Below are 12,069 nucleotides of genomic sequence, written 5' to 3'. Positions count from 1 at the left end.
AAGCTAGATTATAGAAATTCATTTCACTATCTTCTTTATTTTTTATATATGTTTGAAATTTTCTATAATAAAAGTTTTCTAAATAATAAAAATGTGTTTACAACACTGAAATGGCTCTCCATTGCCCTGGGATAAAAGTTCAATTCCTTAACATGGCTTACCAAGAAAGCCTTTCAGTATCTGTCCCCCTGGCTTAGCTATCCAGGTCATCTCTCACTATTATATACCTCACAGGCCAAGCTGCAGGACTGATAAGCTCCTTACTCTTATCTCCTCCAAAAACATCTATTCCCTTTGTCTAAAGGACTATTTCCTCTCTGCTCATATGGCTAACCTCTACTCATCACTCAGGTCACAGCAAACTCCTTCTAGGAAAACTTCCCTAACACTCCAAGACTTAGTGAAGTAGCCCACCTATGTACTCCCCAAACACACTGTGCTTCCCCATCACAGGCCTTACTTGCTATGTCCTCCAGCAGGCTATCGATACCACGAAAGCATGAATGATTTCCATCTTATTTGCCATTTTAACCCTACTTCCTAGCAAAGTGCCTGCACACAGTCAGTACTCTAAAAGCATTTGATAAATTAACAAAAGGTAGAAATTCCACTAACTTTCTAATTTTTCAACTACTCACATATCTATACCTCCCACCATTTTTTCCTTTTTCTCATCTCCCTTTGTGATCATTAACCATATAAATGGTTGGTTGCTCACATAGTGTTTCCAAATTTATATCCTTGGCCTTCCCTGGATATTTCATCTAATAAAAAAATTCAACTAACAAACTCTGTGCTATAATCCAACAGATATTCATGTCCATGCCTGACCAATGGCTCCAAATGCCTTCTGGATGCAATATCATATTATCTCCCACACACATCTTTACACTGGAGCTACTCAGAAATTCCCAATATCCTCTTAATGTACCTTCTATTCTCAAGTTTCCCAATTTGTGTATATCCTTCCCCATTGCCTAAAATGTCTGTCTTCTCTTCTACCTTTATTCTTTAAGTCTCAGCCCAAATGTCTCTCTGGCCTTTTCCAAACAATGTTCCCACAGCAGCCTATCTTTTTTTCTATTCCAGAATTTGTCATATTGTTTTGAAATGTTTAGGTATCTGCTCTGCTAAACTGTGAGTTCCTTCATGGAGGAAATTCTCTCTCTTCATGCTCACATTCCCAGCATGTGCAGCACAATGGCTATTACAAACTCAGTCCTAAATAAATGTTTGCTGAATGAACTACAGTATATTAAGTTTCTAATAATTAAGCGACAAAGCTGGAGCTGAAAAAACTGCCTAAATCTACTTTCCTAAAGGAGGTGATCAGTTTCTCTGGTCCTGTATTGGGTAGAATAAAAATACAGCAAGCTCTTTTTCAAAAAATGAAGGATTCACGGATTATGAAAACAAAAGAAACAAAAGGATAAAGTAAAAAGACCATTTCATCCCCAGAGGCCAAGTTTGGTGAAGATGCAGGCTGAGGTAAAGTTTGAGTATAACTATTCAGTTCACAGCAATTCCAAAGATCCTAGCCCAATCTCCAACTATCTCAGCATTGATTCTCAGTACAGGCCATTATAAAGCAAGGCCAAGATAGTTTAGTTCAGAGTTTTCAGGGCCATCCTACAATAGACCTACAACCACACATCATGACTAGAGGCCAAGTGATTTTGGAAACAAAGAATAAAATAACTTGCTATTTACTGCTGTAGAACCAATTCAGATACTCTTCCTAGAAGAAACAGCTTCAAGTTATCAGATATATGCAAATCAATATGTACCCTCAAATTAATATGTACCTCAAATATGTACCTTCAGAATCCTCATGTACTGAAACAATGTCCAGGTATATCAAATTCATTGCCAATGCTCAATGTATCTCTTACTTTCACTTTAAGTGAATATCTATCCTTTTCCCATCTTTACTGGACCTCCTCTAATTTAAGATTGGGTATCATTCTATTTTCACAAGATGGTACAATATTTCTCTGTTGTTTCTCTACAAGCAAATACTTCAACATCAAACTACTAGAAAAGAAAAAACCTTCTAAACAGCCATTATAAGAAATACAATACCTCCTTCCTCTTGCAAGGATAATGTTTTACATAATCTAATCTCAGAAAGAAGGAGAGGTATTAAGGGGGTGGGGGGGATGAAGTACATGAAAAACCTGTATTTAGCCAGTAAGACAAGGAGAAATTTGTCCAAGTATTCAAAAACTAAAAGGGCAATGAGGCAGAAAAAGAATACCCTAAAGAAAGGAAAACAGGAAAAAGGAAGATTCTGTCTGGGGCAGGAGTTCCCAAGAACCCCAGCCTGGGGCCTCTCTAGGATGGCCCTAGATTCAGGCCTACACAAATTTGGATTTGTAGAGTACCTTAATTACACAGTGCCACTCACTGAAATTGCTCCATTTTGAACAGGTTGGAAAGGTTCTGTGGTATTTTCTGATTATCACATCTACTGAAACCCAATATTATTCTTCGCTTATCTGAGTCATGGATTTCATAATTCCAGAGTTTTCAGGATATAACATTCAGTTGGCTGTCTTTGGTGTCCACCTAAACATAATCTTGAATAATGTGTTTAAGATTCATTAAAGGTTGGTCTTTTTCCCTTGAAAACTTATGTAGAGAAAGGAAGTTGATAAAGGATGGTGAAAGTAATACTTCTAACTCTGGCAGGCTTGCCTTTACTAACTCACAGCTTGCACTTTTCTCCCTGTAATGAAAGTGAAGTTTAGTGGACAAAGTCAGAAGGCCAAGAATTTGCCATCTTGATTCCACCACTTACTGTTAGCTAGCAATCAAGCAAATGACTTAACAGCCTGGAGCCTCAGATTCCAAAACTGTAAATGGGGATATTAAATGGGAATAATGAATACCTACCTTACAGTGTTATTAAGAGTAAAATGAATCAAGGGATGCGCTAGACTAGAATATAAGCTCCAGAGAAGAGGAACAGTGAATGTCTTTATCACCGTTGATTCTTGCTGGCATGGAAATGCACATAGCAGGAGCTCAATAATATTTTTTAAGTAAACGAATAAATATTTGTGTCCCCATTCCTCTCAACATTAACCTTTCTTCCATAATTTTATTTTTTCTGTCTTCTATTATTTTCTAAAGCCTTCAGTACATTCTATTTTGTCCTTTTAAGTAGGTTCCTCCCTCTCATTGGCTATTATTAACTATAGACCATTCAGAAAAAGTACTTTTGTAAGTAATTTCTCCAATACCACCCACTTGCCATATCTAACGAGATGGGGGTGGAAGGAACAATCAGAACTTAAGATTCATGGCAATTCGTCTACTTGCCCACAGCCACTGATTCCTGTTAACAACAGTGAAACCCTGAACTCAGCCCTCCCCCGAATATAACTTTCAGGGCACAATGCACTGTCCCTTATCTCTTCACTAACAAAAGACTCGTGTACAGGAAAGTTGAGGCGTCGGTTACGCTCACCTCCCGCTGAATAGAAGAGTGTGTCGCTTAAATGAGACGCTCAACCTGGACAGACAGGAGGAACTGCACACCCTTTAGTGTTGCCCGAGGGCCGGTCACCTTTGGATCTACCCAGGCTCGTCTGGGCACTGCTCCGAGGAAGGAGAGCTCTTCGGTCCCTTAAGGGAAGGTAAGGGGTGCGGCCGCTTACAGCGTGTGAGGGGACAGTGTAAAGTCCATGACAACGTGCGGACAGGACATGAATCGCACTACCAGACCCTTTAAAACATGACAACGACCACCCTTCCTCGCTCACAACCGCGCCAGAGCCCACCACGGCTTAACGCCGGACCCTAAAAAAGAAACGTGGCTCGCCCCAGCGCATAAATCAGCCAGCCAGTGCCTGCTCATTGGCGGCGCCCGCATCTCCCTCACCCTCATTGGCTATCCGGGATGCAAGGCCCTCCCCAACCAGGGAACCCTCTCGTACGGCGGCACCCCCAGCTTAGCAACCTCAACTCGGCTACCCGAAGCCCCGGCCCCTCACCTCCACCCAGGGAGCTCGGCCCCCAAAGCGCCAGAGCGTTGCCTTCCGAGGACTCACCGTGTAGTAGGAGAGCAGTCCTGCATTGTAGTCTAGCACGAACCAACGATACTGCCAGCCCTTCATAACGTTAGTCCATTTGCTCAGCGGCCCTTCCATGATGGACGCCATCTTGGGAGCCGCCAATGACAACAAACGGCCTGACGTCACTCGCCTATATGGCATTCAGCATGCGGGGGCGGGGCCTCCACTGACCGGGGCGGGCCCGGGGCGGGGCCGGGGCGGGGCCAACGCCAGGTCCTGGATGAACTCGCCGACACACTCCCCCAGCGATCGTGGTCTAACAAGCTTGCTTTGGGCACTTTTTTTGTATAGTACTCCAATGTCAGGGATACGAGAATGCTGCTATAAGGCTATTTATTAACATAAATAATTTTACTGGCCACGATGATACCTTACACTTCCGAGAGAGTTCACATCTGATAGTCACTTACGCAATCATTCCACAAACCCATTTATTTAATAAGTATTTGCTGTTTTGTGCTAGGCACTCCAGGCTTTGGGGATTCGACAGAGCCTTCATGGGAGGACGGGAACAGGCAATAAAATAAATGGTAAATAATATAGTATCTTAAAAGCTGATAAGAGGCACGGTGGCTCACGCCTGTAATCCTAGCACTCTGGGAGGCCGAGGTGGGAGGATTGCTCCAGGTCAGGGGTTCCACACCAGCCTGAGAAAGAGCGAGACCCCCATCTCTATTAAAAATAGAAAAAAATTAATTGGCCAACTAAAAAATATATAGAAAAATTAGCCGGGCATGGTGGCGCATGCCTGTAGTCCCAGCTACTGGGGAGGTTGAGACAGGTGGATTGCTTGAGCCCAGGAGTTTGAGGTTGCTGTGAGCTAGGCTAACGCCACTGCATGCTAGCCCGGGCAACAGAGTGAGACTCCGTCTCAAAAAAACCCAAAACATTTAGTTAGTACCCCCTCCCAATATAAGATATGTTGGGAGACGCTGAGATACATGTTTATCGTTTTCTCTCCTACTTCAAATGTAATCTCCATGAGAATAGAGATTTCGTATGTCTTATTTACAGCCCTATTCCCAGCAACCAAAGTACCTGAAATCCTCCTGCCTCAGCCTCCCAAGTAGCTGGGACTACAGGCACATGTCACCACACCCAGCTAATTTTTTCTATTTTTAGTAGAGACAGGGTCTTCGCTCTTGTTCAGGCTGGTCTTGAACTCCTGAGCTGAATCAATCCTCCTGCCTCAGCCTCCCAGAGTGCTAGGATTACAGGCATGAGCCACCACGCCTGGCCATGTACATTACAATTTCATAAAGTTTGCTGAGAATAAAGCAGATATTCAGCATCTTCAAGAAAGCCAAAGATTAAGAGACGCGATTCTGATCCGGGAGCTAACCAGGGAACAAAACATGAATGCAACTGAGTGTAAGACAAAGCCATTCTCTCTCCTTTCGGATTTTTTTCCTCATTAATTCCACCATTTTTTTAGTATCTATGCTGTGCCAGGAACTGTGCCAGGAGTATTATATACCTCATCACATTTAATCATCACAATAACCCTATGAGTGGGCTCACGCCTGTAATCCTAGCACTCTAGGAGGCCGAAGCAGGTGGATTGCTCGAGGTCAGGAGTTCGAAACCAGCCTGAGCAAGAGTGAGACCCCGTCTCTACTATACATGGAAATAAATTAATTGGCCAACTAAAAATATATAGAAAAAATTAGCTGAGCATGGTGGCGCATGCCTGTAGTCCCAGCTACTCAGGAGACTAAGGCAGGAGGATCGCTTGAGCCCAGGAGTTTGAGATTGCTGTGAGCTAGGCTGATACCACAGCACTCACTCTAGCCTGGGCAACAAAGCTAGAGACTCTGTCTCAAAAAAAAAATAATAAAAATAAATAACCCTATGAGTGTATTAGTCTCCACATTTTACGTAAGGAAACTGAGGTTTAGAGAAATTAACCAACTTGCTTAGATACCTAATAGTATTTATTGGCAAGTATCTGAGTCTATATAAACACAATTTGTGCCTTTTCATTATGCTACATGGCCTCCTAAAAGATACTACACACTTGTCATAGAAACTTGATGTTCCAGGCACATTAATTAATAGAAAGCCTCATGTTGCTGCTCTCTTTCGGGATAAACAAAGTATGGGGATCTTGAAACATCATGATTCCGACTAAAGGATTTACATAATGTTAATTACTACTCCCCCATTAGCTTCTTAAGAGCAGGAACCAGGCCTTATTCAACTATGTAGCCTTACAAACCAGCTCAATGGCTGGCACACAGAAGGTACATAATAATTATTGTTTGACCTTAATTACGTGTTCCATTGAGTCTAACCTAAAAGTTTAAAGGACTGTGCTAAGCACCATCACTGACATTTTCTCCTATATTTCCCATAATAATCCTTCAAGATTTGTATTATTACACCCATTTTACAGATGAGCACACTGGGACACAGTTATTCAGTGGCTTGTCCAAGGTCACACAACTGGTAAACAGCAGAACCCAAATTAGAACCTAGGTCTTTTCAATCTCAGATCCATTTCACCCAACTGCAAGCTATATTTGCAGTATCTATGTGTAAATAAAAGTCTTGGACATGACACAGGCAGTATCATCAGCTTCTAAATCAGTTTTAACTTTCATCAGGGTCACCAGGCATCAGCATGATCTACTTTGCTTCAAATGTCAAAACACAGGTCATCAGAGAGAGCCAGGAGTAAGTGCAGTTCTCCACACCTAAGACCATGTCCAATTCCATAGCACTTTGACTACTTTCTACACAAAGTGTCAAACTACATGCTTTAGATCATGAGCTAAAATTAAACGTGGCAGAGACAAATCAGCTCTGGTTCCCACATTCTTCAGTGAGGGGCATGGTGTGGAATGAGGTGGCAGCTGAAGCATAGCAGAAAAAGAGGATTAGACTCAGTGCCCAAAGGTAGACACAATGTTAAGCATTAAACATAACAAACTCATCAAGGACAGGAATTGGTACTGCTTCATCCTGCCATTTAGAATATCAATAAATGTTAAAATTAGAGACATGATTTTAAAAAGATCATTGTGTCAGCAAAATGGAGGAGGGACAAGACAAGAAGACAAAGAAACTTTTACAAAACAAGCAAGTAATAGAGACTCTAAGCTTGGACAATGATAGCAGGGAGGGAGAATGGGAAAGATATTGTACTGTGTATTTACTGAAAAACATTTTGAAGATAAGATTTAAAAACTCACTAAGCAATGGAATTAAATGAGGAAGGAGTAAGGGGAGTCGCACATAATGTCAAGGTTTCTAACTTGTGTAACTGAATAATCATTTAAGTAGCCAAGTGTTGTTTTGTTTTGCTTTAAAAGAACAAAAAATGGTTTGTATTTCTGAATATGAAGATTCTTTGCTTTATACAGCTGTTTAGAAATGTGAATTTTTCTAGCAAAAATGGGTTTCAACTTTTCCACAGGTGGAATGTAGGTGCAAATTACTTAATTGCATTCTGTTGTTGCTAGTTTGCTGCCTTTTCTTCCTAAACTTCCCACTAACTGCTTTTTGTTATTGCTATTATTGTTGTAATGTTTCTTAATTGGTATCTGTTGGGCATCAAATAAAATGTTTCCAGAATGCTGCTTTCTTAAGGTAAAACATAAACTTACAAAAACTTGACTGTCCTTCCCTGAGGAAACAGAAGATCATGCTTAAGTTTGGGGAAAGCAAAAATAGGACATGACCTATTTTGTCCACAAACAGCAAGTCCCGGCTCTTTCCCACCCTTTCCTCTATCTAGAGAGCAAAAAAGTGAAACAAGTTTAGAAATATATGGCTCTGATTTTGAGGCCAAAGGGAACTGAGGAAGGGAGAGAAAGTATTTTAGGAGATCTAGGCTTTGTCAACGTTCTGAGGAGAGAAAAGAATGAACTCATTTTTTGTTTTTTTGAGATAGAGTCTCACTCTGTCACCCAGGCTAGAGTGCAATGGCATTAGCCTAGCTCACAGCAACCTCCAACTCCTGGGCTTAAGCGATCCTCCTGCCTCAGCCTCCTGAGGAGCTGGGGCTACAGATAGATGCCAACATGCCTGGCTAATTTTTTCTGTTTTTGGTAGAGATGGGGTCTCACTCTTGCTCAGGCTGCTCTCTAACTCCTGACCTCAAGCCATCATCCCACCTCAGCCTCCCAGAGTGCTAGGATTACAGGCCTGAGCAACCGAGCCCACCCTGAACTCACCTTTTGCCTTCTTCCAATGCCCCCTGGGCAGCCCACATCCTAGTTCCCCTGGGCTTTAAACATTTCACAAATATTCTCCTCACTCAGGTGGAATTAGCACTCCATTTGTTTGTTCCCCACCTGTATCCTGAACAAACTTCTAACAGAATCTGGGACATCTTATTGCATCTACTCATTCAGAGTCTGAATTCCCCTCCTTTGACTTGGGTTGAGGACTCAGTCATATCTGCATTCTCAGGTTCAGCAGTGTCTCACATAGACAGTACAGAACAGTGGAAGCAGCAGGCAATCTGCCTGGCGACAGCACACAATCCAAATAAAAGAGTAAAGCGAGGCTAGGGAAGCTGATTTGCTGGAAACACAGTTTTTATTTATACTTTGTATTTATTTGGGTTGGTTTAGAGGAGCTAATAGAGATTGGGGGCTAAATTTCCCAACCTATGCTCCTCAATAAATGATAGTTGGCCAGGCATGGTGGCTCCTGCCTGTAATCCTAGCACTCTGGGAGGCCGAGGTGGGAGGAGTGCTTGAGCTCAGGAGTTCCAGACCAGCCTGAGCAAGAGTGAGACCCCATCTCTACCAAAAACAAAAAAAATTAGCCAGGCGTGTTGGCATCTGTCTATAGTCCCAGCTTCTCAGGAGGCTGAGGCAGGAGGATCGCTTGAGCCCAGGAGTTGGAGGTTGCTGTGAGCTAGGCTGATGCCATGGCACTCTAGCCTGGGTGACAGAGCGAGACTCTGTCTGAAAATAAATAAATAAATAACAAAAAAGATAGATAACCAAGGGAAAAAGTAGCTTCTCTAAACTATAATTTCCTTGAAGTCAGTGACTTATTCACCCCTCTACCCGCAGTGTAAGAACACTGCCTGACGTCATGTTGAATGTTTGTGAAACTGATCTGAGTTGAGCTTCTTGCCTTTCTCATGTTATTCCCTCTTTCTGCAAAGTCCTTTCCCTCTTTCTCTGCTTAGAGAACTTCTTACTAATTGTTCAAGTCCCAATTCAAATGTCAGTGCCTCTTTGAGGGCTTCTGTGGACACCCACACCTGTTCCCACACCCATACTGAATTAATCTTACCTTTACTATGTTCCAAAGCAAATTCCACAATCCTCTAACACAGATAGCAATTATCCCACAACATCCTAAGTGAGTTCATCTACAATGTATTATAACAAGAGAATGAGACATTGTCAGATACATATGTTATAAAAGGGCAACTCTATCCACTGTAACCAGGATGATGCCATACTGAAGTCAGGAAGATTACAGGTATGAGAGATGAAGAGGCCTGGGTGAAAACAAAAACAGGGGAATGGAGAGGAAGAGGATGGAGAGGAGAAATATTAAGCAGTTAGGAAAAGGGAAGAATCAAATGGACTCCAAATTTCCAGGTTGGAATACAGGAAAAGGAACGGATTTAAGGGAAGAGTATCAATGGAAAAGAAGACAAACTCTGTAAAATAATTTAAGGAGGTTTATTCTGAGCCAAATTTGAGGACCATGGCCCAGACCCATGCCCAAGAAGCCTGAGCAAGTGGACTCACTGTGGCTGGGCTACAGTTTGGTTTTATATATTTTAGGGAGACAGGGATTACAGGTAAAGTCATAAGTCAATACATGGAAGGCATACATTGGTTTAGCTTGAAAAGATGGGACATCTCAAAGTGGGGGCTTACAGGTCATAGGTGGGTTTAGGGACTAAGGCAGGACATCTCAAAGCAGGGGCTTAGAAATCATAGGAAGATTTAAGGTTGACAATCAGCTGAGTTACACTTTGTACAAAGACCAGAAATCAGAGGAAAGGAATGCTTGAGTTAAGATAAGAGTCTTTTATCCTTCACGTGATGCTATACCAGAATCAGGTTGGGAAGTAAACCACATCATAAAAACCTGTTTACTGAGATTTTATCATTTGTAGGTGTGACTCACCAGGCCCTCTTAGAAAGGAATTTTTGGGAGCAAAGAAAAAGATCAGAGTTCAGTCCTCAACTGATAAATGTAATGTTAAATTTGAAGCATGTGGACCATCCAGATTAAGGACAGGTGTTCAGTTTCTTTCTTTCTCTCTCTCTCTTTCTTTCTTTCTTTCTTTCTTTCTTTCTTTCTTTCTTTCTTTCTTTCTTTCTTTCTTTCTTTCTTTCTTTCTTTCTTTCTTTCGTGGAGACAGAGTCTCGTTCTGTCACCCTGGGTAGAGTACAGTGGCATCATCATAGCTCACTACAACCTCCAACTCCTGGGCTCAGATGATCCTCCTGCCTCAGCCTCCAGAGTAGCTGGGACTACAGGCAAGTGCCATCACATCCAGCTGATTTTTTCTATTTTTTTGTAGAGATGGGGTCTCACTCTTGCTCAGGCTGCCCTCAGATCCTCCTGACTCAGCTTCCCAGAGTCGTGTGAGCCACCGCAACGGGCCTGGCACATCCAGATTGAAACTGATGTTTAGCAGGTAAGTGGATACGCTAATTTGAAGCTCAGGAAACAAACCAAAGCTAGAATTATAAATTTGAGAGTATTATTACACAGATGGTAGCTGAAGGCACAGGAAGCATTGAGATCTTCCAGGGAATGTGGATAGTATGTAGTTCAGGATGGAACCCTAGAGGACAACATTTAAAGAAGGGGGAAAAGAAGAGATGCCAGGAAAAAAGATTAAAAATGAACAATTAGAATGGAGAAGAAATGAGAGGAGTTTGGGGAAGCCGAGGCCGAGGGAAAACACTTGAAGGTCAAATGCAAGAAATTAAGAGGCCTCCTCCTCAGAGAACTCTATTTCTGTGTGAATTAGGTCATCAACAGATAGGCAGCAGGAAAGGGCAGAGGAGGAAGGGTCTATAGATTTGCCTATGGGAGGCATAGATTCAGATAGTGAACTTTAAGAAGATGATGAAGAGTGAAAGGCAAGAGGGAGGGCTCCTGTGAAATGCAAAAGGATTTATGAGTAGCAATAAGAGCCACGCTGAGTTTAAAGATAAAACTATTGGTAGTACTGGCTTATCTCGTTATGGGATATTTTTCCTCTCAGCAATTCTCAGCAACCTGACTGTAGGAACAGAAGAGGCACACAGTCGAAATTACCCAAGGTTAGGGGGATTTCTAGGGTAAGTGTGGCGAGAAGACTGGGAAATTGAGAGTATTGATTGAGCTGATAGAGAGCTCATAGATCTAGGCTGATTATGGCAGAAAGAATAGATTAGGAGAAAGGAGTCAAGATACTGGATTGGATCTCCTGTGAGATTAAAGAGATTTAATGAGAGTAAAGGAGCTGGAAGAATGGCAGGTTGTAATTAGGGAGAGGAAAAAGTTTCAGATTTCAGAGGTGAAACAATTACAGGTGATAGAAGGTGAGCTTAGCCTTAGGAGTAGAAAGCTGAAGGAGGGGATATAAATTACAAGAGGTCAGGAAGTCAAAGGATTGTGAGGTCACCATGCTCAATACTTCATTTACATAGAAGTTGAAATTACCTGGATGATGGCAGGGGTTGGGGTTGAGAGGGGAGCTGTGGGACAGGAGGAGCCACAACCCCAATAAAGGAAGTTGCCAAATGACAACAGTGACAAAAGGAGAATCCCTTGTGGTTTTCAAATTTTCTTGGAGGCATAAGCCGAAGACTAAAGAAACTAGGTTGAGTTTTGTAAGTTATTTGAGTTTTATGAATTATTTGTGAACATCCATTATCTAAGGTTTCACTTCTCAACACCAGCAATGATATTCCCCAGTTGATGGTCTCCCCTCACATGACCAGCATATCCCCAGGTGCAGCAGGGAAATGGCATCAAGAACCTCTAGGGGCCAGGCCCAGTGGCTCACATC

The 12,069-nt window shown here is 42.2% G+C and overlaps 1 protein-coding gene across 5 annotated transcripts in view; it reads right to left on the bottom strand.

Annotated features, from left to right (window-relative positions):
* Window positions 1–4,220, bottom strand: part of OSBPL9 (oxysterol binding protein like 9) — a 174,162-nt gene extending 169,942 nt beyond the window's left edge. For 2 of the 5 annotated variants that reach the window (XM_012776195.2, XM_012776196.2), the window contains exon 1: window positions 4,056–4,220. In XM_012776195.2, the coding sequence (XP_012631649.2) occupies window positions 4,056–4,220 (165 nt within the window). The remainder of the gene's footprint in view (window positions 1–4,055) is intronic. The other 3 variants (XM_012776194.2, XM_012776210.2, XM_012776192.2) reach the window with 2 other exon arrangements.
* Window positions 4,221–12,069: the final 7,849 nt, after the last annotated feature.

The sequence above is a fragment of the Microcebus murinus genome, chromosome 2, assembly GCF_040939455.1.
Source record: "Microcebus murinus isolate Inina chromosome 2, M.murinus_Inina_mat1.0, whole genome shotgun sequence".
Taxonomy (NCBI): Eukaryota; Metazoa; Chordata; class Mammalia; order Primates; family Cheirogaleidae; genus Microcebus; species Microcebus murinus.
The sequence above is the reverse complement of the archived record's forward strand: the minus strand, read 5'-3'. Positions and strand labels throughout refer to the sequence as shown.